Raw genomic sequence first — 27,628 nt, 5'->3', positions numbered from 1 at the left:
TTTACAATGGTTTTGGCCGTTTTGAGAATATACAGCAAGGTCATATTGTTCCAGCACTGAGAGCACTTAGATGTGAATTTTGCACAGCTTTATAAACATGCAGGTAAACAGACATCTTAATGTAACAGTGGATTGAGATTCCGTAGGCCTGTTAGGCAACTAAAGGACAAAACACCATCTCCCTCCCCTGCAGTGTAATGCAATGGGGGCGTGATTGACAAGAGAAGCGACCACGCCTACTCGTACCATCTGCTCCCCTTATTGGTTGGAAAGTCGAAATAACATTTGGGGCTCTCCTCGTTATTGAAACTACCATATTATTTAAAAATGGTTGAAATATAAAATAAAAACAAATTAACTACTGACTCAAATATGATCCACGTCAAACTGTATTGCTTATAAAACCTTGGAAATGCAAGTGACTCGTCTCCTGCTATGCTGAAACATCCAGCAAATCTCCCCTAAGCTCGTGTTGCTAATGTTATGAGGATCATTTGAAAAAGGCATGTTTCCGAGTTGCATCCGCTCTTCCGTTTCCCTGCAGCCTATTTCTGTCGTCCATTGAAAGGAAATCGCTGGGCCATCCCCCCGACGCGCGCCTGTGCCGTGGAGCTCCCCCTTGCTGCGTGCATCGTGATCTAGTGTCTTGCAGAGAGAGAACGCAGGGTCACCTTCTGTCACTGCAAGGGGAAATACTGAATATATTGCAGCATAGGCTATTAGGTAGTAGTGCACCTCGGCAGCTGCAGCATCTCTGGTAAGTCAGTGTTTGTGTATGTTTGTGTGTGTGTGTGTGTGTGTGTGTGTGTCTGCTCCGTGTTGATGGCAAATTGCTGCACTGAGAAGAGAAGCTGAGCATCCTTTAGGCAAAGGGCGACGCAGGGATAGAGGAATCTCGCATCATTTCCCATCGTTTAGATCATGTTTCATCTCCTCTCTGCTGCGTTACCGAAAAAGTGATACTGATTCATTAGCAACACTAAAGCAATTGTGAGTAATGCATCGTTTTGATTGTGTGTTTGCATATCCAAGGGTGAAAAGGACCATCTTGCATCATCTTAAGTTTACTATTGCATGCTTGGCTCGCGTAAGAAACTATATTCTTTTGGCGTTTGGTTTCGTTTGGCACAGTCTAGCTGATGTTCCTACTTCCCTTGAAATGGCAGCATGATGCAGGGTGTTGTTTTTACCATGCAGCTGTTTCCCTTGCCCTTCGAATTGACAGGATGAGCAAATTTGACCTCACCATTCAAATTGTAATAGCAAAACTATATGTTTCTCTGCTTGAACACGCATTAATATATATATATATATATATGACAGTGTTGTAATTTAAGGACACTATTATAGAGGGAGATGGTGGTGAAGGCTGGGTAAAGATTGCCATTTTATGCTCCAATCCATGCGTCAAATGGGTAAACAAGAGCAGGAGCACGTCGATCACAGATGTCGTAATGCTCAGCACTTTTATGTACATGGTTGGTTTTATCGGTGCAAATGCAAAGCATATCAGTCAGGATTCGCTCAGGTGTGTATGTGAGTGTTTCTAGGTGAAATGGACGCGAATGTTAATGAGAGCACTCCGCTCTGACGTTATGTAATTGGTTGTCACAGCACAGCGAGGAGCCATCTCTAGCGTCATTGTTTCTCCTCTGACAGACCAACAGCACTAGAGGAGGAGCATCCTGTTTTCCACACGGGATTAGGTGCATGTGGTCTTTTAATCATTCATCAAATCTGGCCCCGAGTTGAAATGCATCCAGGCTTACAGCTGACGAACAGAATCTCATAGCCACATTCATGCGTTCAGCAGCAGGAGATGTTATCGTGTTGAGGGTGAACCAAAACATCCAGGAGTTTCTGAAAGCATACGGCTCCTCTTCATGAAGAATGCATTAAAGGCCTGCTGTGTGTTTTTTTTTTTTTTTGCATCTGTAGCTTCTTGTTGTGACGTAGCAGACGACTGACAGGTCGCTAGTACACGCCTCCGCTTGTTTCGGAGCTGTCCGCGGTGCTGAATTCACTGTTTACTGGAGTGTATGTCTGTCAGCAGCCAAGGTGCCCCAGGAGAGGCCGAGGAGATGATGATGATGCTGCCGGTTGGGTAATCCAATTGCTTTGCGGAACGGAGAGTGAAATAGTTCTTGCTATTTATTAGCAGACTCCTCACTCTTCACTGGCGACAAGTTAAAAGTGCATCACCAGGAACCCCTCTGTACTTTAATAAATGGAGAATCTTTTAGATATATTATTGATCTATCAGTTTATCTGTATGTCTCTCTGTCTATAGCAGTGGTTGCCAACCTTTAGGGCATATGAGACCCGTGAAATGAGGCATTATATGTTGTAAACACAAAACACACCAATTATGCCTCTTTTTTTTGTTTTGTTTGAAGGCTTTTTTCTAAATAACTTTTTGAGCTTTTGAAAACAGTGTTGCCCTTTTAAGTGACTGATTTTGGGCCAAGAAAGAAAAAGCTTGTTATAAAACCTCAATACATTTTTGGTACTGATCAAAAATGTGTCCATGTAGTAAAATTGTGAAGTACCAAAAGCTGGAGTTGAATGTCTGGGGATATCTTTTAAAACCTTGTTCACAGGCCCTGTCACAACTACGTCTCTATTTACCTGCATGTGTTTGTGTCTGAGTCTGTGTGTACACTGTGTGCTTGTCTGTGTCCTTGAGATGATTCTAGCCTTTAATTGATTTACAAACCATCCTTGCTTTCACTTTGAAGCTGTGTTTATTCTCTAAAGCCACAACAAGTGTGTCCTCCCTGACTTCCTGCAGTGGTTACAGTGTGTCTGCGGTACGGTTCATTTGGTGTTACCATGCTTGACTCATTTTGTTTTTGATAATGGTTAAAGCCCCATCTTCCTGCTCAGGAGGCTTGTTGTCAGAATATAATTACAATTTGCAACCACTGGCTCTATCTGTGGTTACCTTTTTAACCTTTAATGGAAAGCAGAAGTTGTGATGTTAGTGTTGTCCACCACAGAGATCATAGTTCTAGTGTATGCTGAGCTTAACCCAGGAAGTGAAGATGTAATCGTTTCAGGCAGTTTTGCTAAATGGTTTTAGGTTATTTTTAATCCGACTTCATTTTGGTTTTCTTGTCGGCCATGTCCATAACAACTGACTAAGGATTAGCAGAAAGCGTGGGATTTGTGGGAAGCACTGCAGTTCTTCTATTTAATGTGATATATCGAAAATATGTGCAGTACTTCTGACAAGTGTGGGTTGCTTTGGCCTCATCACAGTACAACGCTTTAATTGATTTTAGTTAACACATAACATATATTTTAGCTTTGATTTTCTTTCTCTTGGCTCTTATGTTTCATTGCAATGCATTAATCCACTGTGAGAGCTTATAGAGAAACTTAACTCTTCAGATTTCAAAACTGCCTCCAGGTAATCCAAAATATGTCATATATGTCACAGAGATCTGATTGTTTCTGCGTCCCTCTATACATTTCACATGGCGGAATAAGGTGTTTCCTCATGTCGGTGACTTTTATGTCACCGTGTTACATTGTCAGTCCTCTGCAGTTGTCGATGGTCCTGAGACACCATGTGTGAGGGAGAGAGGACAAGGTGTGAAATATTGGGGTTTGTTTTTTTCATATCCTCTTTTAATGTGTTTGTTGGCGAAAGGGTTAAAGGCTGCTGTTCTTCCGTGAAAAAAGGAGATAGTGGTGTCTGACAAGGTGTGAAGAAAGAGGCGATGTAAGAAAGAACAGAGAGTCTGAAGGGCAGCCGGAGTGTCTCATTTCTCTGAGTGCCGAGGAAAACACACACATGCTATCCTTGGTGGAAGATTTATGACATTGGAGACAATCAAAAGCATCCACGATGCCTTTTACACAACAAAAAGGTCAATGAATTGGTTTCCATGCATTTGATTTTATGCTACAGAGATAAACAAATGCAAGAGGTTGAAAATGCTGTTTTTATTTTCTGAAATAATATCAACAGGAAGTGACTAACACTATTAAGGAAAGTATTTTACTGTAAATGTATCAATAGTGGGGGCCTTCAGTGGATCGTTTTTGAATCAAACTAGTGTGTTTGTGTTTGAGGAACAGTATGAATGAGGTTCATGTTACCAGGTTGCTCTCATGCAGTCACCTCAACATGTCCCTGTTTGTCTTCTCTGAAGCATCACCTGTGTAGCTGTGGATTAACCTGAGGCAAAGCACTGAGTCAGTGTGTGTCACTGTCTTTTTGGCAACTCAAAATGGAGTCTTAGCATTGGAGTCAAGGCTTTGAATCAGTGCTGGATCAATACTGGTAGAACATCAACGTCAGTGGCGTTTTGTTTATGCATTGCTCGCTGATAATTGAAAGTACCTGCATGGTGCAGCAGTTTCAGGACATTGAACACTAGAGGGGGTGTTCCTCTTGGGCATGTTCACACTGATGACATAATGTTGTCTTCTTGGCTGGATAGCAAAACAGCTCATCATGGTGAGTGTGTGTTTTGCTAGGACAGTAATCCTTGATCAGGGAGTAGCTTCAACTAACAATTAAACCAATTAATCGTTTGGTCTTTATTGAGTCAAATGTGTTCATTTCTTATGACCAAGACGCCAAAACCCAAATATGTTTCGTTTTTTTTCAATATATATGATAAAGAAAAAAGGCAAAAATGCATATTTTAGAAGCTTGAACCAGAAATGATCGATATATCAAAAATAAAGTGTTGATTTTGATGATGTGTGTAATTTTTCTATTGATAAACTAATTTGAGTGATTGCTTCACCTCTGTCAGAAACTGCAGCTAGATGTTGAATGATTGCTGTGTCTTCATCAGGAGACTGCTGATCTGTGTCTCTCAGACTGAACAGTCAGAGCAAAATCACCAGTGGCATAAAGTGACCATGACTCAGCATTTTGACATGGATTTGTGCCAGAATCTGTTCGATGTGGATGTCATTGTCAGTCATCTCATGGGGGCCATATCTCAGGTTGCTTTCAGTGGGTGGGCTGCTTCCTCACAGGGTTTGTCAGTCCATCCGTCTGTTTTCTGAACTGCTCCTCGTCTTCCTCGGGTGCACCTGGAGCATGTCCCAGCACACATCCTACTCAAACGTATACAGATAGAGAGCAACTGATATGACTCACATAACCCTTTAAAGACAGATTGAGCTGCATTAAAGTTATAGTCTTACCAACCTTCTTCACTTAATGTAGAGGAAACAAAATGGCTGTTTTTATTATATGAGTATAGAGCTGCAGGTGTTTTAAATACAGATTCATTTGTAAAACTTTTCCATGGCTCAAAGTGACACTTTGAAATTGTTTAGATGTTCCTTGTAACAGTCTTAATCCCAAATATATTCTAATTATGAGAGAAAAGCAGCAAACCCTCTCCCTCATTTCAGAAGTTGAGAGATGTAAAAGCTTGGCATTTCTGCTTAAATAATGTCCACAATCCACATGTTTGTTAGTTTATTAATGTTGGTATTGTTTTTCCAGTAGATGCAGATACAGTCCAAGGTTTCACAGTTTGTTTGCTTTTAGGTTTCTTATTTCTCTTGGATTATTTTATGTAAATTCAACATTTTAAACCAGTAAAAAGCCATGGAATAATTCATGTAGTAAAAGAGCGCTATGATGCACTGGGTGAGACGAGTTCAAGTGCATATAAACATGTCATAAAATAATCATGGTATCAGGGAGCTGCAGAGGGGATTACATGTCGTAACTAAAATGATGTCGGTTAGTCCAGGAGAAATATTAGCCATAGTTAGAAAACGTGTTTTCAATAAGTGATAATTGAAATAAGCTCTTTCAGTCTGGATTTTAATCTTTAAAATGAAGTGTCTTGTACAATAATTTATTTGAATTATAATCAGATGGCTACTACTTTCTCTAATACTGCTAATATGTGTTAGTGACAGCAGAAAAGTTACATATGCATTTCACACATGGCTTAAAATAAATAAATCATAACGTGATCCTTTTATAATTCCTCCAACTTCAGAAACAGATATTAACAAATCTTTTACTTGTGTCAGAGTTTTCTAATCTGCCCTTGATTGTGACAGTTCAAGATGGAATTCAATGAATCGTGTAACATCTCTGTTAATAGAAACGGTGTGTTGACATGTGTTGGGCTGATTCCCATTAGGAGTAATTTAGCATCACTTTAACTTCTGTTACTTCCTGCTCAAAAGACTGACTCGAGCATCTCATGTTTTATTTCCACAGGTGATCTCCTGCAGGGGACCAACAGCTCTCTCTAAGGTTTATGGAAACCTGACCTCCCATCGGTGGAGAAGGTGAGTTTTTACCACGTGTTTCTCCAAAAATCTTCCTGTTTGCTTCGTCCTGATTTAGCCTCACGAAGCACAGTTACTCCAGAAGGAACAGGAAGTGCTTTTTAAGGGACCTTTTTTATAATTTATAATGCTAAATACACCACTTTAGGTGATTAATCGCTCTTTGTCAATGGTGTTAATAATTTATGAGGGCGTTCCAGTCTTTCATTTAGTTAAACTGAGGTCACATTCGTTTCCTTTTTGTGCTTTTTATATCAGACTGAGGATCAGGAAGCCTTTATTCGTCCCACAGTGGGGAAATGTACAGCGTCACAGCAGGAAGGTTCAGATAAAGGCAGATAAAAAAGAAAAAGAAAAGGATGGCATATTAAATCAAAAGTTAGGCACACATTATTAAGAATATAGACGACTAGGTACACCGTGGTAAAAAGTGAAAAAAAGCAGAATATTGATCAATTGTAAAGAAAATGATATTGAAGATACTGCATGTTTCATAATGTGTTTTGTGCATGGTTAGCATTACATATAGGAGTTGAACTGTAGTCTTGTCTAGCTACAGTTAATCGTGTCTACTCATCTGCAGTCTGTCTCTCTCATTAATTTGTGTTTGGTTGTCTCAAAATGTTCCTTTCATTACCTCGCTAAGAGCAGCTCTGGCTGTCTCACTGGAGGGAACAACTTCTCAGGAGTGATTATTGATTTCTTCGTTTGATGTCTTTGTTTTGTTTGCATTATGGCAGAACCTCGCTGCAGCAGGGAGGTTAAGCAGCTGTTTGATGAGCACAGAGTGTTGTTTGTATAAGCGAGAAGGCTCATCAGAACACGATGGCCCAGATCAGGGAGGTTTCTCCTGGGACCCTGAGCAGGGTGGACTGGAAAAGAAAGCTAGGCCAAAATAATACTTAGTGTTTAAATTTAAGTATGCTCAAGGTAACCTAAGAGCCTAAAACATTGAATTATATCACCAGCAGGAACAATGTCCGTTAGACTATCGACATTGTTAATGCTCTTCTCACCTCTTATCCACAAAAACACTGTGGATATGATGTTGAAAATGTGTTTTCAAAGAGGCTCATTAGATCAGGGACTCTGCTTTTTCATAAGATCAGCACAGCTATATTCTTTAATCCAAAAATGTAAAACCCAGCAACGTTGTGATTTAAAGCCTCATCCATTCATGATTGTTCTAAGAGAAAGCAGCTCTTTGAGGTGGTGGTACACTACATCTGTAATAAGCTGCTATGCTTTACAAAACCACAGCTCTATTGGGGAAAATAAATCGGAATGTATGTGTTACAATCTTTAGCTGTAGTCGCAGCACAGCCAGTCATAACGTTCAAAGAGCAAGCAATGAAATAAAACCAACCATTACATTTAATTGTCTCTTCAGCCACACTTTTCAGCGTGGCCTCTAGAAATGTTGAAAGTAGGATAGTGATATTTTTAATTCTTAAAGTCACACTTTGATCTCTGTTACCTCCTTGTGCCAGCTGAAGAGGTAGCCAAATCCTACATGGAAACATTTACAAGAGCTATTTATTTAGCTTCTTCCCTTATTTAACAAGCAGAAGCACTTGTTTGGCTCCTGATTAGATGTATCCATCCGTCATTTTCTGACTCAAATTGGCAATATTTGTATTTAGGATTAGTACTTTATGTACGTGCCAATTCAAAGTATGTTTTGTGTTGAATTTAAGCTTTTTAGTGCTGAATCATTTCTGTCTGATTGCTTTTTTTCTGACGGATGACTCTTGGTCCTGGTCCAATTGCGAGTCCTCAGTCACATACAGTGGAAACAGTCAGATTCTATGGCGTCTAGGTATAAGTTGGGGATAAATAGGGATGGCACTCTGGACATTTGGTTGTTGTATCTCTTGGGAAACTGGTGTTGTTGCTTCTAGTCTCCTGTCAGTTTTCTGTTATCATCATCATATCTCACTTGGTCAAAGAGCATTGACACTGCGTCCGCCACACCAATTAACTTTATTATTTTTATTGATAGATGCACTTTGACAGTATTTCAAGGATTTTATTGATCTATTAATTTTTGATATAAACATATTGGCTGATTTTGTATATGTATATTTGTTATTGTATATAATATTTTGAGGTGCATATCCCTTTTAGTCAAAAATCTCAAGCATTTTCCATTTACTCCTCCTCCCACTCTCACCATTTCTCACACACACACACACACACACACACACACACACACACACACACACACACACACACACACACACACACACACACACACACACACACACACACACACACACACACACACACACACACGTCCAGGAGGTGTGTTTGAAGGCAGCCCATCAGTATTCAGTGCAGCACCAGGCAGCTAAACGGTAAGAAGGAGAAACGCTGGTGTGTTTGGAGAGCAGCATTTCCAGATTCACTGTTGCCTCTCTCGTGTACTCCCTCCCTCCCTCTGCTCCCTCTCTCTGCCTGGACATCGACAAAAGCTGGACTGGACTCTGATCCTCCGTCCTCTCTGCTCCATCCTCCCAGCCTCCACTGCTGCATGTCTGCAGTTCATTCCTTCATCAGCAGCCATCACAATATGTCTGTGCTCCCCTCCTCCATTCTGCTCTGCCTCTCTTGTCCGTCTCTCTCTGCCCTTCCCCGTCTGTTTGTTAACCCTCTGTTCACCACACTGTCACCAGAAGCTTGTGGCAAGAGGGAGTTACGTAAGCACTGCAGCAGCGCTCGGGACACTGAGCTGAATCGTGTGTGTTTATAGGTGCTTCCTGTCGTAAAATTTATGTTTTTGCTCAACGTGGTTTCCTTTTAACAGTCTCTTCCTGTCTTTCCATCTGACCATCTTCCCTTTCTGTCCCTCTGTTTGACTCTAGCCTTCTTAGATATCTTACTGTTTACATTACTAGAGGACACAGGGATCATTATGGTCAATGTTTTGAAGAAATCTTGGTTTTTTTTCAATCAGTTTGTCAAAATACCTGCATCCAAACAACACTGTCTACAGATATGCTAGTGGCTATGAGAGGCTGTATTAAGGCAAGATGGTGCTTCCAGTTAATGCTATCATTAGCATGCTAACACGTTAATGAGGGGAAGGTATACTGTTGCCATGCTCACCATTTTAGTTTAGGATTTTAGCATGCTCAGATTAATTGATTAATTAAAAAGTATAACACTACAAGTGTTATGTGCGATTTGGTCATAAACTTGACTATGGGACAATTTAATGTTGGACCTGATGATGATTTTAAGGAGAAATATTGCAACAGAGTTGTTATAATTCATCCAGAGGAAAAGATGAATGACTTTTGCCAATGCTGTGGGTTGTACTTTCGTCATGACTTTATTATGTACTCAATATCATGTTACCAGTGAACCACAGATAATCTCTGATGCCTTTTCATGTAGTTTGTACTGATGATCCAACACACCTGAACGCAGCTGTGGGGTTTTGTAGTCCAGCTTGTAGTTAATGTTGTAAACAAGGTGAGAGACAGCAAGTCATGTCATCATGTCTATAGCTCATTGATCGATCTGACAGCATCTTGCTGCTAGTCAAAGCAGGGTTTACTATTACATTAATTATACTTGCATGGTTTTAGCATAGGCATAGGAGCATAATTACTGCCATCAGAACATCTTCCTGTAAAACAATTGAGGTCAAGATGAGGGAAGGACAGAAACAGTCTGTCGTGAACTGACACTTTTTGTCTCAGGAGTGTTACAAAGTTAATACGACTCACTTTACTTTGAACTAGATATTTTAGTCTGTAGTTATGCTAACTGTGCAACTCTAGACATGGCGATGGCTGAAGACTTGTTCTGTGATAATTACTGAATGGAGAGGGTTAGGTTGGCTGTTTTATTTCATGTTATTATGGTTTGAATAGGATATAGCCTAATCCATACTCAAATAGTTATTTATCTCTATCTTTACCTCGCTCACTCTCAATATAACTTTGAATGATTTTGTATTATTATATTTTTTCCTTGCAAATACTAAATATCCGTATGTCTCCATATGAAAATATTTGTCAACTTTTTACATTATGAAAGGTTATGAGGTTGTGAGTGTTTCTTTTCTCAGTGTGATTTATTGATTGATTACACTCATTCCCTTTAAAAGAAATCTGATACATTATTTTTACAAACTGCTTTAAACAAAAGCTTGACTATTTCTATTTGTTTTCTTATCTTCTCCACACTACCTCTTTTAAATCCGCACAGCTCTCCACTAGTATTTTTCATATGTAAGTATTGTTCATTTGTTATAATATCGTTCTTTAAATAGCTGACACAACAGACATGTTTTTGTTTGATTTCGTTTTTTGCTACGTATTCTTCTTTCTGTGTCTTTGTAACCACTACATACACCAAAGCAAATTCTTCGGATGTGTAAGCCTACTTGGTAAATATAACAGATTCTGATTCTTATATTAAGTTATTTTCTTTTCTGCACTCAGTTTTGTTAACTATCACTTGGCAACATCGTCTTTATAAGCCCATTCCATAGTGTCAGGTTATTACCTCACCACCTGTGACATTGGATAGTCCTCGTATTAAACCATTTATCGGAGATTGAACAAGAGTGAAAACTGTTTTATGGTTGTCTGATGAAAGGCAGCATGCTCAATCCCTTCAAGCTTTATATGACCCAACCCTAACCCTGACCTCTGACCTCCCTGTGTGGCAGGTAAACATAAAGATATTATTTCCCCACATTTATCAACAAAATAAAATAGTAATGCATTTGTTGTTATTTACTCCCCACTGTGTGTTCTGTTGTTCTGGGAGCTGAGCCACAGCTCACTTCGCTTACTCACAATGTTACACTAAATATATATTGATTGAAAATGGACAAGAGGAAATGAACCCCCCCACCCCAGAAGAAATAAACAATGATGCACAAACTTGATTAGTGTGCAGCCGCCCTCAGCCCCGCTGGATGCATTCATAAACAGATAACTGAGTCATCCCGCACTTGTTTGATAGAAATCATGACTCACAGCTAGCCTGCACAGAAAAAGCCATCTTTGGACCCCGTTCCCTTATTGAAATTCGTGGCAGTGCATTAAAAAGAGGCATCACAAATCTGAAAGCAATATGTGTTGATCAGTCGTAGTTTTTTTGCTATGAAGACATACTAATCTGCAGAATATGTGTGATATTGGAGGATTGATAGGGACATCTTACAGCAGGTTTACTCAAACACTGTTTGAAAGTACTTGCACTTTACTTCTTGTTCACATTGAACATTTCTTCAGGTGAAACCAAACGGGTAGCACGTTCTTCTTCTTTGCTTGATCAGTTTTCTACTTTGTTTTCCTTATCACAATGGCTCTTGAATTCTTTTTGAGACTCTCTATTTGGATCAACACATCAGTTTAGATTTGACTCTTCTACTCCATGCCCCAGCGAGCAGCGAAGAGGGCTAACGGCACGACACGTTCAGCTGATAAATGCAACACAAGAACCTCTATCCCTGCCTCTAATACTCTGCCCTCTTTTTTTTACCAAGCCCAGATTGCTGCATCATTTTTGAATGAGTCTCTCCCCTTCACTCCGTCTCTATTATTCACTTCACAAGTTCCTATCCTGTGTATGTGTTGCACATTCTCACGGTCTTCCCAGGAGTGGACAGTGGGATGGACAGCTGACACCGCATCACCCTACAGGCCTTCTTGTTGCTGTGTAAAGCATCGGGTCACATGGGCGGTTTAATGAGCGCGTGTGTGAAGTCTGCACAAGGCAACTCTGTCTCCTGGCAACATCCAACAGCCTGCGCTGCACCGTGAGATGAATCACATCTCTGTCCTGATGTGTTCAGCTGCAGCTTTCGCCCCGTGGCTCAATCTATTCCTCTCAGGGACGGTATGGCTGTCTGAGTATCTCCATGCTACCTCTAAACCTCTCTGCACCTTCTCTTCTCCCTCACCTCTCTTCGTCCCTCTCTGCCTCCATCTCAATCTTCATTTCTCATCCTCTCCTCTTCTCCTCCCTGCCGCCGTTGTCGCGCTCGGTTTGTCCCTGTCACTCCCTTTGCTTATATCTCAATGAAAGGCCTCCCTCTGTCTTTCTCCTTGTGTGTCCTCTCCCTCTCAGTCAGTAGAAAATGAGGACATGCTGTGCTTATCAAACAGAATCCACAGACAAGCATAGTGCATCGTAAATCAAGTCTGTATCAAAACATCAACTGAAGGCTTTTAGTAGAGTTAATTCTCCAAATGTTTGACATGCCACTTCCATTTTAAGTGCAGCCTTAGCTTTCTCTGATTACCTTAAATGATTAAACCGAAAGAAAGTATTCCAGTGTTTTTTCCTCGGACACGTGCTGTCAGGAGATAGTGAGTGCTTGCAAATGTGCTGGAGTAAAGTTAGTTCATCTCTCTGAAATCTTCTTACGATAACAAGCTTACATGTTTGTTGTGTTTCCCATTCAGTGGTTTGGAATGCTTGTCAAGACTGGACTTTCTGACAGTGGCAGGGACATTTGTGTTGTCTGGATCAGAGGTTCTCTTTAATTCTCTTAAAAGCGTTCACGTTTGTCAGATACCTGCAGTATTAAAGAGTTATGTTGCTGTGAACTCAGTGACAGGAGGGCAGGGCTGTTTGTGCCTGCAGTGCATTTGTCATGAAGTATTTACTTACTACCACTACTACATGTCCCCATGCAGAAACACACCTTGCAACATTCGTGTGCAGCTCTCCTGCCAGCATATATACTATCATAATTACAGTTTCATATCACATTCTTATCTCAGGGTTTTGTGTCTCGGTCTCAGTTGTCCTATCTGCTTCTTGGCTCTTCTTCCTAGCTAGCACCCTCCCCCACTAAAGCTACTCAAGTGGCACACTGCAGGATTATCCCTCAGCCTCGGAGACACGCCGGGTTGGTCAGACTTATCTTCCTCTCTGCATTCACTTTGGCCACAGAGGTCAATGTTGCAAAAGTAAAATTTGCAACCGAGGACACATCTGGACTACAAATTCATTCAAACATCCACAAGGAGTTTTTACAGGGAGTTGTATTTGATTTCAAAATTTGGGATTGTTTTTTTGTTTTTTTTCAAAGATGGAGTCAACCCTGGTAAGTGGATGTGCAGAAGAAGTTTGAGTTATATACAAATGTGCAATAGTTTGAATTGAAGTAATTTGTCAGCTCTGGGCAACAATACCGCCTCTGCAACCGCAACAAAAGACTTTGAATCACAAAAGGGATCGCTCTGACAGCAACAAGTGTTGTGGTCAGTGAGTGGGTTGTTAACAGTTTCAATGCATCCAATGAATAAATGTGTCCTTTAGAGACCAGCTGTAACTTCATTATGTTATCTATGCAAAGTTTTACTTGATTATTCTCATTATAAAGACCTATTTTACTATGATGTGCCATTTATATCACATTAGTTTTGCTAGAACACGAGTAATATTAGAAACATTTATTTATAATTACTTCCATAACAGTTAATATAATGGAGAATGGGAGGTGTGTTCCCAGTCATTGAAATGGATTGACCTTAATAACTATAAGCCCCTATCCACAATGGTTATTACTCCAACCCCCTACTCTTATCTGTCTCATGGGACACACCGCGATCTCCCGCAACGAACCAAAACAGAGATTTCTGTGCTGTGTTTCGTCTGTGTTGTTTAACCCTGATGAGCTGAAGGGTGCTGACTTGTCCACACATTCTTCGCACACATTTAATCTTTTCCAGCTTTTATATTTTCACCTTTTAACATATCATCCATGCTGCATTCTAGTTTGAGGTTTAAGAAAATGTGTGGACCACTGTCTGGGATTTATCGTCTTAATCCAAATGCTTTCTAGACCTCATCAAGTGTGTGTTGCTTTAAGTGTGTGAGTTTTGGTTAAACTAAGCCTCTGGATGCATTGGCTTTTGTTATGAGCTGGGATTCTGGCATCGTGCCTGAGCTTAACTGGCTTTAATTTCACCAAGTGTTGTAATCGCGGACTCAGAAGCTAATTGGAGGATGGATTGAGGACAGGCAGCCGGACCAATGGTGTTTGACTTGCTGAGATTAAGACATGCTACTTTAGGGCTGCTTAGCTGCATGGGGCTTTCTTGAATCATACAGATGAATTCTATGTTATGTAGCTTTCAGTGGGATCTTTTCTTCAAACATTTCTTAAATGCAATATAAACATTTGCTTACCTAATCAGGTATGAATTTAAGGCAGATTGTGTCTTTAACATCTGCTGGTTTTTTTAATCTGTATTGAGGATTGAGCCTCAGACTAATCTCACCAAGTGCAAACACTGTTGTTATGAAAACAAATGAGCTTTAATGAAATGTCCATCTTAATAACATGCTAACAGAAACTTTCACATATCATTGCAAGTAGGCTTTATTCAGAGCATATTATTGGTTCCTTTGGTTACACATGTACCATATGGTACAGGAATATTCTCTTGGCAGTGGGATGTGATGAGCAAATCATCTTTAATTTGGAGTCTTACTGGGGATTTTTAAAGAAATGGTTTAACATTTCAAGGATATTTATTTCCTTTCTTGCCAGGAGTTAGATTTGAAGATCAATACCACTTTCTTGTCTGTGTGGTCAATATGAAATGGATTCTTAAATAGTTTGGGCAGGATGTGATGGTGAGTATCAGATTAGTGTGTTCCCATTTATATACTTAGGACTTTTCCTTTGAGGTTCATAGCAAGGTTTTTTTGTGTAAAAGGGTATTCATGAATATATGTCTTTACTATACTTTGCAGCTAAAGATAGACGTTAACAGGTCTGGATTAGGATATCAGTCAATTTCTGGATTGTAAAAACCTTAAGTATTTCTTTATGTTCAGCAAAAAAGGTTGTTTTGCCATAAGATACATTAATGCAGCTCCTTATTGTATCAAAGCCCGGAGGTACTGTATGGCTTTTCCATTGGGCTTTTCAGGGTGTATAAAAAGATGAATTACCAGAAATAGACTTTGCAGCTGATTGCTGTGCAACTCAAGAGCTCAAGCTGTCTCTGATTCAGACCCGGATAGTAAAAATGCAAAATCATGAACTAGTTCTTTGGTATCTTGTGGTGTGCACTCTGGAAATAAAGCCAGTGTATGAAAGCCTCTACTGTTGGGAGCACCACAGACTGTGAGGCTGGAGACAGAAGCCGAGGCTTTTGATAAAATGCAGCTCGGCTCAATCAGTCGATGTTCTCTGGAAACACTGAGCAAGCAGGAATAGATTGCCTGTTCTGCAGCTGAAACCAGAACCAATCACACCGGGTACGAATGTTCCCCTGATAACATTTTTGATGTGTAGACCCCTTGTGAAAACACAATATTGCAGCTACTAAAAATACTGATACTCTCCTAAGCTGACCTTGTAGCAGCAGGGTTGTTTATTTTACTCACAAGGACAATTATGTTGTTTTATAGTGAATAAGGAAAAGGGAGGTCAGGCTGGTTCAAATTGAGCCTAACGCAGAGAGTCATTTTACATGAGTCATTTCAGGGATGAAGGATGTTGCAGGAATTACTTTGCGCTTGACTGCAGAAGGAAGTTGAAGGATGGAGCACGGAGGGCGCTGGTAATATTTTAAACATATTTCTTGTGCTTCAGCAGACTGAAGAGTGCAGACTCAGCTTCTAATCTCAAATGGCCTCGATTCATCCTTCATCTGCATTGAACACTGTCTTTTACGCTATTTGACGGATATTTAATATGCATTGGGGCCTACTAGGAATCAATCACTGTGATCATAATAACATTTTAAGAGACTCATTATTGTTTTAATTAAAAGCTGCAATCAAGTGTTCACTATTGGGCCACATGCAGGAGATGATAATAACCGCTGCATCGTAATAAGATAAACACATCTTGTCAGAGGAGAAACATTATCAACAGAAACGCATGCAATATTCTGTCATATTGGGTGGTGCAGTTCAATGAAGAGCTCTCCGTCCAGGGAAAGCCATTAGTCATGTGAGCAAAATGGATTCTGCTTCAAACTGAGTTCAATACCGATAAAGCGCCTCGCAGTCTCCTCTGTTTTAACCGCGGTGGTAAGATCTCTACCAGATGTCAAACAAATAAATATTAATCACCTTAAACCCTGGAGGAAATCCAGCAGGGACTGTATTCTGTAGGGTATAATTGGTGATCAACCCACATCATTAAAGCACATCTATAGGTTTAAAAATAGGTTTGTTGATCTGTTACACAATTCTTTTTTACCCCTCGAATTAAATGGACAATTTATTCTGAAAGTCTCTGGTAATTGGTGCTATACCAACAAAACATTAACTATGATTTAAAACTAATGACAAAAATAGATTGTGGTACAATACAAACAGTGAGGCAAAGGACAATAATGACACACAAAACCTACTTTAAACACTGGCAAAAGAGGCTGAATATAGAAATAATGGTGATAGAATAATCGGGGCCCATTACACGATCCTATGTTTACACACAAGGGTAAACTCAGCGAGACGTGTGTACTGTGCATTTGTGACCGTTAGTTATTGAACCCTCTCGGATGTAATGTGTCAAAAGAATGAGTATTTGCTCAGTGAAAGCATTCAGGGTCAGAGCAGTGTGATGCATGATGGCTACTCTCTCTGGTATCTTTTCTAGGACACGCCAATATAAGATGCCCTCTCTCATTCCTGGGGGCACGGCGCTGTATGCATGGCGGAGGCGACTATTTTTATCTCATTATTATAAATGTCTCAAATAGAAACTCTCACACTGAAAGGTTTCCTTGAGTTGCCAGGGAAATTTCCTACATCGCTCCTCCTCAGCGATGTACAGAGGCCAGTGGGGTCTCCTAATGTCCGCTCATGCACACGACTGTACTTCTTTGTTACTCTATTTGTGTGATGTAAAGTCACTGGCTGACGTTGTTGTTGTTCTTCTTCTCTTTGTGTGTTTCAGTGCATGAGGAACCCAGCTCTGCTGCAGAGGACAGGTTTAGTCATTAGAGTGCTTTGCCACATCCAGGAAAATGTCTGGCTCCTACGATGAATGTGCAGGTGCTGACGACACCATGGACAGCTTCTGGGAGGTAAACACCATCATGTTTATTCTCAATATGTGTCTTCCTGCAACCCAAGCAGGTAGAAATAACCTTCACCAAGTTTAAAAGCAAAATTGCTTCTCTGAAGTTAGAGCAAAGCAGTTTTCGATACACACTGAGACTCAAAGCAGACTGTCACGCTGCAAGCCCATTAGAAAAATGATCATGGCCTTATGCTTAAAGCAAAAGCAATCTTTATTGAAGATGAGAACATTGATACCTATATTCAAAATACACTTTATGCTGGCTGACAGCTGTAAGTGCTATCAATGTTTTCATCCTACCTTTGGTAAGAGTATCTTCCAAAATGTCTGGCTTTTGCTTTAAACAAAGGGCTTTTTAAAGCTGACCTGATTAGGATTTCCTCCACCTCATTAAGCAGAACTGAAGAGAAGAGTTCCAGGGTCTGTGTTTTCGTCCCAATAATCACAAAATGTAATGCATGGAACGCCGTAGTGGTTAGAGCTCAACAACTTGGGATGCAGCCTGTGTGGTCCCTTAACATCCCCTCTTTCAACTCTGTCCTTCTCCAATAAAGGCTATTCTGTCCCAAAAAAACGTTACAAATGTCATGCATTTAGTGAACAACTGCATATCGAGTCTTTTGGTATAACTAGCCTATAAAACATAGTTGCCTGTAGTCAGTAAGCTCTGGGGTAAGTATTAATGGTATTATTCCCGTTTTTATCAAATTTGATCTCCTTTTTTGTCCCTGCATGTACTATTTCTAGGCAATTCACATAATTAATGTTTACAGTGTTGGGGTTAATAAAGGTCATTTCTGTCAGGGAAGAAAAAATCATGAAGGTTTGGATGATAGAAAACTAAAAATACTTCATCAACCAAAGGATGAGCTGGTTATTGTGGATTTAGTCTTACTTATTATAGAAGTTTTATAGCTAGTATTTTGGTTTGGTGTATCAGTTGCCATGGCATATTATTAAGCATATAAAGAAAATTAGACAGAGAGTAAATGGATCTAATGATGAATATAAGTCTTAAAAGATGAGTCCCTGCTACAGACACTTCTTCAACACACTGATTCCTTACTTGAGAGAAAACCGCATTTATTTTGTCACTTTAGGTATTGTTTATCATGCTTGTTGTAAATTATGTCATCACAGGTCACATCACAACCGGTATAAACATCATCTAAGAGCAATACATCTTCACTTGTTGTGCTGAGATGCAGCGTGTGTGCTATTGACCCACCCGAAATGAGCGTTAATGAATTCCCTCAGTACAGAGTCTCCTTTGTGTCAAGGCTCCTAGACACCGAGGCGGAGACAAAGGGCTTCAGTCATCAGTCCTTCTGAGGGGCCTTTCACCACATGCACCTGCCTATAGCATCTGTACACCAACAACACAGCAAGGCTCCGCTCATGGTGTAGAAATGGCAGAAGAATAAAAAACTGTCTTAGGTTTTTTCATCAGAGACGTTGATATTTATTATACTGAGCAGTGATGGATGAAGTGAAGTCATCACCACACAGTGCAAATACGAAGAGCTGGAGCGTGTTTTCATCCGCGGTGCCAGTCCACCTGCATGTTGTTGTTTGTGTGAGTTGGCAATGTGTCACACAGGCCGAAACTCACACCGTCACACACCTGTCTCACTGCCTCCCTGCAGCTCCCCCATCTCAAACAGTAGTCACACATGCATGCTCGTGTCAGGACCAATCACAGGGCAGCGCTGAAGCCAGAGAACACGCCGTACAGGCTCTCCACGCGTTAGGCATTTGATGATGTACGTATGACTGTACGTGTTCACAGCACATACATATGCAGTCTGTGGATTCTGTTTATTTTTGTCTCTACCTCCACGTCCATCCCTAAGAATCTGTCTGCCTGCATTACACCACTCAAGAGGATTAAAGCGGTCACACACAAACACACACACTCATTCACATACACACAGAAACACAAGCCCATGTCATTGCATAACTACACATGCACAGGCACGAGCAGCCCCCCTCCTCACTACCCTCCTTTCATCATGCACCATGAGCTCACGCCCCCTGCAGGCGCTGAGGAGGCGGAGCCTGGCATGGCTCTTTTAAGGGGGTATCGCTTAAGGTGGCATGGTCTAAAAAGAAAAAGGCAGAAAATAACTCTGAATGCTGTTATGTCTGACGGATAATTATAACTAAACAACATTTAGTTTTTATATTTGTATTCAGAAAATGTATATTTCAGTGAATATTTCAGGACATAATTGGAGATGTGCTTCAAAATATTCACTCTTGGTTAACATGCATTTTAGGGTTCTGCAAATAACTCAAATCAGGAAATGATTGCCTGTTTTTTGGGGGAGTATTTTCTTTTCAACATTTAACAACATTTAATACTATAATAATATGTTATATCATTTTGCTCCTGCGATATCCTCTATGTGAAGACAGATGTGCTTTCTGTTCCTTTAACCTTTTTTTTACCGTGTGTTCTCAGGTGGGGAACTACAAACGTGCTGTCAAGAGATTTGATGACGGCCATCGGCTCTGCAATGACCTCATGGGCTGCCTGCAGGAGCGTGCCAAGATAGAGAAATCCTACGGGGATCAGCTAACTGCATGGTCCAAGAGATGGAGACAGCTCATTGAAAAAGGTCAGCCCATGGGATAGGGGTCAATAAAAATAAATCTCAACAAATGAATGTACTTTACACTGATTTTCAATTTGCCAAAGCTTCGTTTACACAGTTTGATGTTAGCTCAGTGGTAATATTTGACTGCTGCTTATTACTCTGAATATTTGATCTAGAATAAATCATTTTGTTCGACCGCAGGCCCGCAGTATGGCTCTGTGGAGAGAGCCTGGCTGGCTGTGATGACCGAGGCAGAGAAGGTGAGCGAGCTGCACCAAGATGTGAAGAACAACCTGGTGAACGAGGACGTGGAGAAAGTGAAGAACTGGCAGAAGGAGGCCTATCACAAGCAGATGATCGGAGGCTTCAAAGAGGCCAAAGAGGCCGAGGAAGGCTTCAAGAAGGCTCAGAAGCCCTGGGCCAAAAAGCTCAAGGAGGTGAGGGCGATGGAAACAAATCTTAATCATCATCATTTTAACCTTGATACCTAAATAAGGCTCTGGTCCTGGATATATTGATGCAGTTATATATACAGATCACAATCAGATCCAGCATCACTCCCATTTGGAGATGATTGTTACCTTGGTGACATTAGAACAAGTGTATGCGTGAGTCTGAAAGTGCCTGTGTTTGGACATACAGATGGAGGCAGCTAAGAAAATATACCACATGGCCTGCAAGGAGGAGAAGCTGGCTGCAGCCCGAGAGGCCAACGGCAAGACGGAGGCTTCTGTCACAGCGGACCAGCAGAAGAAACTCCACGAGAAAGTAGACAAATGCAAACAGGATGTGCAGAAGGTGAGAAGGGAAGTTTGTTCAAGGCGAGTGAAGAACAAAGAGGTTTTTGTGTGTGTCTTATCTTGGCTGCTCAAGGCTCTTTCTTAATGCTGCTTTGTACTAGTTTTAAATGGCTGTTGCTCATGTTATTATGACATATTCCTATTTATATAAATCATTTAAGGTTTAGTGTAGTGATAGATGAATGCAGTGTGAAAGGGAAAAGTGGGTTTTCATATTATTGCTAGTATTTAGAAAATGTTTAGCCAACATTGCCAGTGCGAGTTGCTAGTTTTGATTGATTATATACTTCTGGGATAAATGTATTAACAGAATATCAAGTAACAAATAAGTCAGCTCTTAAAATATAACCAATAATGAAACCAGGCTGAGTTTTTTTCCACAGAGGCTTAAGTTTTCTGTGTTTTCTGTTTTCTGTGTCAGGCTAAAGAAAAGTATGAGAAGTCTCTGGAGGAGCTGAATAAATGCACCCCGCAGTACATGGAGTGCATGGAGCAGGTGTTTGACCAGTGCCAGCAGCATGAAATCAAGAGGCTGACCTTCCTCAAGGAGGCCCTGCTGGATATCAAACGCCATCTTAACCTCACCGAGAACGCAAGGTTAGCAGGGCGGAAAGACACCGCTTTGTTAATGCTTCATAGAGATGCTGGTTTGGGCTCACTGACGTGTGAGTTAGTAAAGTTCTGTACGAGAGGTAAAACAAGCCGTAGAAACCCTGGTTTTTATCCACTGTATATATATTTCAGTTTTACCACCATCTCTGCAGTCAACCTCTTTATTACTCCCACTCTGTATTTTCCGTGAATCCATATTTATACAACACGGCTAATAATTCCGTGAGCCTGATCTCAAAATGTACCTTTTACTTTGAATCAGAAGTAATCACATTGCAAACACAATTTATAATGGATTAGCTTGATTTGTTGTGTCACATTCAGCACAGTTCACTTCAAACTGATTAATCTCAACACACTTCTCAACCAGGCATGCATTTTCTCATTAGCGCCGAGTCTCACGCCACTAATGAATTGATTATTCAGTCAATGACGTTTCTGCCAAACTGAATTTCGTTCACAGTTAATGCCTGTCATACTTTGTGCTGTTTATAACCTTCGTGCAACAACAAAACCGACACAATGTTAATGAGGTTTTGAATGATCTTTTACCAGACCTACTTTAATGTTTAGTCATGAATCAAGATGTTTAAAGGGATCTGTGTACTTAATCCTGACCGGTCTCAAGTTGAATATGTTTGATTAATAACTACTTTATATTTCTCCTTAGCTCTTTATGACCTCAATGCAATAACCTACTTTTAAATAAGGACTTAAAATGACACTCGGATATTGGCTTCTTTACTATTATGAGCAGAAGCCATTATAATTAGAGACAAACTCATTCTGATTCAGTATGATCTTGATCAGCGCAACTAGTCTAGACGATATTAAATTGGCTTGAATTTAATTCAATTAAACATAAATTAATCATGCTTAAATATTCTTTCAGGATCACTGAATTATTTAATGTTCTGTTTTACTAAATGTTTGAAAAAAGCTTGGATCATGTTGTGCTCTGAGCCGATTAATACAACAGACTGTCTGAGGATGAATATTTTCCCACTGTATTATTATCAGAAACCCCGTCAGATTGTTCATCCTCTAAATAAGGTCAGAAAAGGAATGTGCCCTATCAAACTATTATAACGTTTTGTGGCTCCATGAACAAACATATCCTTGTAAGGGTTTATTAGGATGAATCAGGTCAAATACTTCAGCTGTTGGGGGCTTCAGCAGAAAACTCAGGGAGACACTTCAGTTTTGTCATGACCAAATGTTGGATCCCTTCAGCCCAGATTTTGAACTCCATTGTGGGTTCTGTGGCCAAGTTGGCAGCCCCCCCCCCCCCTTGGTCGCTGCTGGCACTTTCATCGTCACTATTTGTTCCACTTTCTTTTCCTCAGCTATGCCGCAACATACAGAGAACTGGAGCGCACGATCCTGGGTGCAAACACACAAGAGGACCTGAAGTGGTTCAGCAACAACCATGGCCCCGGCATGCATATGAACTGGCCTGCATTTGAGGTGAAATATCTCTACAGTGATACACAAACATTATAGACCTCTACTCTTCATTAAGGAGACTTATTTATTCTGAGTGTACACTTTTTCTTATTCTCATCTCCAGGAATACAACCCAGACCAGGCCAGTGCTCCTCCAAAGAAGAAGAAACCAGACGGAGCCCCACCCACTCCGAGCACCGACCATGTGGCGCCCCCTGGTGACCGGAGCAGGTTAGTAATACATCTTTACAATCACATCGAAGAACTCTATTTAATTATGAAACTACATCATGCACACACATTTCATTATTAGATTGAATAAAGTAAAGACATATTTATTTAAATTATTGAAATATTAGACTGGTAATACTAATATATTCCATAATTAAAAACTTATATGGGAACTGTTACGGTTTCTCAACTCCTAGACAAGTGATAAGAAATGTGTCTGTAAAAATGTGGATTCTACTGCATACTATTACTGATGTTAACATATATACATGTATGTTACAATATATAACTCAAACTGAAAGATGAGGTAAATAAATAAGTATGTCGAAATGCAAGCATCACATAAATAAGAATATTGGTTGAAATGAAAATAAGTTGCCGTAAGCAAGAATATTTTTTTTGTGGCGCATCTCAGCAGAATAGGTCCTGCTCTTATTGTACTGTTCTGTAATGTACTTAGCAGCATCCTATTTGTGTTAGTCTTCCCCTGTCTTTCCCATTGGTTCCTAATAAATACATACATTTTAATAATGGGTCACAAATACACTTTTATTTTTTAGTTAAAAAAAAAGCAGGTGGGTACTACATACATACGTATATGACACTCAAACAGGAGTAGCTTTTTTCATAATAGTATTTGAAGCAGCAGGATGATGCACTTAGGATCAATTCAACATAAGCTGCAGTGCCCATGTTCATCATAACTAGGAAAATGTCTCCCAGTGCAACAGGGAGTTTTATTGATGTTTTTAATCATTTAGATCTGTAGCACAGAGGAAGAGGCTACACTGACACTACTTATTAGAAGATCAATACATCATTGCTTTGACCTTTTCATGCGATTTGTTTTTTCTTAAAATAAATCTCACCCTGCATTTCCTCTATCCTCCAGTGTGAGCAGCTATGAAAAAAACCAAGCTTACTCGACTGAGTGGTCCGATGATGAGCAGCCTGCTTCTTACTCTGGCAACGAAAACGGCGGAAACGGGAATTCTTTCGAAGATGATTCCAGCACTGGGAAAGGGGTCCGCGTCCGCGCTCTGTATGATTATGAAGGCCAGGAACAGGATGAGCTCACCTTCAAAGCAGGTTAGTAAAGTGATAGACGACAGGATATGTTGTCTGCCTTAATACAGTTCACCCATTCGTTTATGAGCTAATGAAAGTACAGTAAGAGAACCCTGGAGACGGGGGTTTTATGATCAGATGACACACTAAAACAGGTGGTCAAAAATGTTTAAGTCTGTCCTGTTTTCTATTCTTAAGCTCACTTCCTCTTTAGAAGATCGCAGTAATTAGTCGATAATTACCACATGGAAAACAAATTACAGGCACTCTCCACCAATTAACAGCTGGTGTGGGAAATGACGTGGAAAAAGTGACGCAGTGACATGGCTGACAATTTAAAAACACTGAAAAATAACTACAACTGCGATCAGTCTTCTTCTTTTTTGCATTTTTTGTCATATTGCTGAATTCTTGGTGCTTTTCACCACCAACAGTGAAAATTATGAAACCATTGGCAGGAATTGTATTGCCTCACACATTCTGTACTGTACTCGTGCTCGCATGTGTGAGTCAGACGAACTGTTGTGCGTACAAACAAAGGAGGAAGTTAGAAAAGTCAAACAATTTGAGTTGCAAAATCAGTAGATACAATATGCAAAATCCAATTAATAAAAAGTGCAACGTTTGCACAACAAAACAATTAAAGGTTTGCCAATTGAGACAAGACTTATGCCCTTGGTTTTCCAAGAAACTGCCTAAGATAAAGTAGAAAAACAGATGGTATGGAGTGATATTTACAGATATCTTAATATATATATATATATATATCTATATATATACACACACATTTTTTTCAAAAAGGATTGTGGGTTGATTAAGGAGTGCTGTCTCCTTCACAGGTGATGAACTGACCAAGACTGAGGATGAAGATGAGCAAGGCTGGTGTAGAGGTCGCTTGGACACCGGCCGAGAGGGACTGTACCCGGCCAATTATGTCGAGCCAATCTAGACGCGTTACTGGACAAGGACACGGCATTGGAAGCAGCTTGAACTGTCCCATCCAATTGCACCCCGCACATAACCAGAGACTTAAGAGCAACACATCCCTTGCCCAACAGATGCGCCGAGCAGTCTTGCCTAAATAAAAACTTAGTAACCTAAAAGACAATATATCAGTATAATATATTTTATCCAGCATTTGGGGTGGGTGGACTTTCACATTTAAAAACAGGAGCAGCAGTTATTCCAGTATATACACACTCAACTATTCCATCAAGTCAGTGCAGGAACACATTGCTTCTCTGTGTAGCTGTATTTAACATATAATGCAGCTTATTTAAACTTGCAGTACGCTGCAGTCGTTTCTCTTGTGAAAATGGGAAGATAATATAATCAGTTATACCCATCCGACAAAGACGAGCTTCTCTAACCTGCATTGTGTATATACAGTGTGATGCCATTTCTGTGTAGCATTTTTAATGCTGTGTGTGGTCAGTTGTCATTCTTACATCTGGAATGCTGTGTAGTGTTAAAAGTACCACAAACAGTATCCTCTATTTTTCTTTCGCGGTTTTTTTTTGTTTTTCTTTGTGATTTGGTCCAACCTCTTTTCCAGTGTGTGCAGTGCTATGTGTTTTAACTGTTTCTGAACTTGCATAGCAGCATGTGCTATGCAAAAACTTGCATTCCCTGAATCCTGCAGCCTTCTTACGGCTTCAACTTGATGCAACACCTCTACTGCAAATGCAGAGGTCCCTTTTCAGCATCACAATCTTCTGGACATGCTTCTGTTTTCATGAAAAGAAAGTTGTTGATGAACTGATTTTATGTTTTGTTTGTTTAGTTCTTTTCTTAGCATCACAACCCCATTGACAATATCATCTTCATGCAATCCAAGGAAAGGAAACAGTTTCTGCAGAAGCTTTCATTCTTGGTTCAGTGATTCAGGTCTCATTTTAATTCACCACTGCTTACAAGAAACACGAGTGATACATTCCCTCTGAGCGAACCCGGATCAAGTCATCTTCTTGAGGTTTTAGGAGACGGGTTCTGAACAATGCCTGTGTCGGGCACATTTTACCAGAGCAAGAGACCCAACGGAGGCATGTCGATGTGTTATTGTGCTACTGACGGTTGTCTGAAGATCGAAGCCTCTTCAACAGGACATGAATGTATGTTTGGGCTTGAAAGAGGGCATGTTTTCTAAACATGGTTCTCCACCGTCGTTTAAAGCCCTTCCTAGCAAAAAGCACTAGTTATGTGGCCCGTTTCCCTGCTGAGCCAAAGAATGCCCCAATACCATCAACTTTCTGTTTTCTCTCCATGCAATAACTTTACATATCACAACAGCTTCAGTGAGAATCAACTTGTAGCTGCCTCCCAGTCCACCAAAACTTCATTTGTCCGCAAAACACCGCACAATGACACAGGGAATACATTTGTCACCAGTACTGCACTGCCTGGAAGATGACTCTTGCACAGTGCACTACATGGTTATTTTTAAATCTTGCTACATACAAATGAAATGAATAGCAGGAATTGCATCTGATGTTAATAAGTGATGTGTCATGCTAAGGGTTGCACCTAAATCTCTGATTAGATGGGAGAAATGCTTTTTATAAGTTAGTCGTCCTGAAGTTTTAAAATTTCACTGGACCAACAGCAGTCAGATGTGTTTAGCTCTGTGTCTGGAACAGGATTTGACAGGTTTGGGTCTCACACATGAGGAGAAACACATCACCAGCTCACAAGTTGTGTCTTAGAGTAAAGCTGTCCAGCATAGCAAAAAGGACTCCTATCATTAAACTGTCCCACTTCCTTGATGTGTGTATGCACACGTCACACACACACACACACACACACACACACACACACACACACACACACACACACACACACACACATACAACATACATACATACATATTGCATACGAGATATACACAAACACGCAAATTCAAACACACGCTCCACATTACCAGGTAAATATTTTGGGGGAAAACTTCTTCATCCAGTGCGTATGAGTTGTGTATGTATGTAATGTAAGGAAAAAAAAAAAAAGTTATAAAAAAAATTGCAAGTGATTGACTATTAAGACAAAATGTAGTGTTATACATGTAAATGTGATTCATTAAAATAACAGCAATGGAAAACATGTTAAATAATAGATACCATATCGTATGAATTTCATTGCAATGGAATTGTCGGTGTATCATAAAAGCGTGACGTTATCCCACGCTGTCAGATTTGTATATGACGATGTAATTTAAAGATTATATTCTATTGTAACTGTACAACTGTGTTGAGTTGGAAAATGAGACCTAACCATGTTGAGGCAGTAAAAAGGTGTACATGTAAATGCTTTTTTATGTTGATGATCTCTTCCTTATGCACACAGGGGACAGCAGCTCATGTTGTGGAAACCCTATATTAGCGGTCTAGAAGATGTATGTTCATAGTTAGTGATGTACTTTTATCTCCTAACTGGTGTAGTGCCTGTTCATCTTGATGTAACAAGAAGTTCATTTAAATATGCATAAAGATGATTATGATCACAGATAATAATGAAAATAGTGATGAACAACCCGACTCAAATTTGTTGTGATGGTGTCGATATTGGGA

General features: G+C 40.2%; 1 protein-coding gene across 3 annotated transcripts; it reads left to right on the top strand.

The window, feature by feature from the left end:
* Nucleotides 1-522: 522 nt before the first annotated feature.
* On the top strand, nucleotides 523-27,579 carry LOC134868883 (protein kinase C and casein kinase substrate in neurons protein 1-like). 3 transcript variants are annotated; one of them, XM_063890249.1, is made up of 11 exons: nucleotides 523-757; nucleotides 6,215-6,285; nucleotides 17,186-17,315; nucleotides 19,776-19,932; nucleotides 20,113-20,348; nucleotides 20,554-20,709; nucleotides 21,133-21,308; nucleotides 22,670-22,790; nucleotides 22,894-23,000; nucleotides 23,893-24,089; nucleotides 24,908-27,579. In XM_063890249.1, the coding sequence occupies exons 3-11, from the start codon at nucleotides 17,256-17,258 to the stop codon at nucleotides 25,015-25,017; spliced, it is 1,320 nt and encodes a 439-aa protein (XP_063746319.1). In that variant the 5' UTR covers nucleotides 523-757; nucleotides 6,215-6,285; nucleotides 17,186-17,255; the 3' UTR covers nucleotides 25,018-27,579. The 3 variants fall into 3 exon arrangements, with proteins under 3 accessions (XP_063746319.1, XP_063746339.1, XP_063746330.1); XM_063890269.1 differs by lacking the exon at nucleotides 523-757 and adding an exon at nucleotides 852-990; XM_063890260.1 differs by lacking the exons at nucleotides 523-757; nucleotides 6,215-6,285 and adding an exon at nucleotides 13,142-13,363.
* The last annotated feature ends 49 nt before the right edge of the window (nucleotides 27,580-27,628 follow it).

This window comes from Eleginops maclovinus, chromosome 1, assembly GCF_036324505.1.
Source record: "Eleginops maclovinus isolate JMC-PN-2008 ecotype Puerto Natales chromosome 1, JC_Emac_rtc_rv5, whole genome shotgun sequence".
In the NCBI taxonomy this organism is placed as follows: Eukaryota; Metazoa; Chordata; class Actinopteri; order Perciformes; family Eleginopidae; genus Eleginops; species Eleginops maclovinus.
Note: the sequence above shows the minus strand (reverse complement) of the source record. Positions and strands in the feature narration are given on the sequence as shown.

Coding starts and splice junctions, on each gene's coding strand:
- LOC134868883 (XM_063890249.1), top strand. CDS start 17,256: ATGTCTGGCTCCTACGATGAATGTGCAGGTGCTGACGACACCATGGAC. Junction 17,316..19,775: donor CCATGGACAGCTTCTGGGAG/GTAAACACCATC, acceptor GTGTGTTCTCAG/GTGGGGAACTACAAACGTGC. Junction 20,349..20,553: donor GGGCCAAAAAGCTCAAGGAG/GTGAGGGCGATG, acceptor TTGGACATACAG/ATGGAGGCAGCTAAGAAAAT.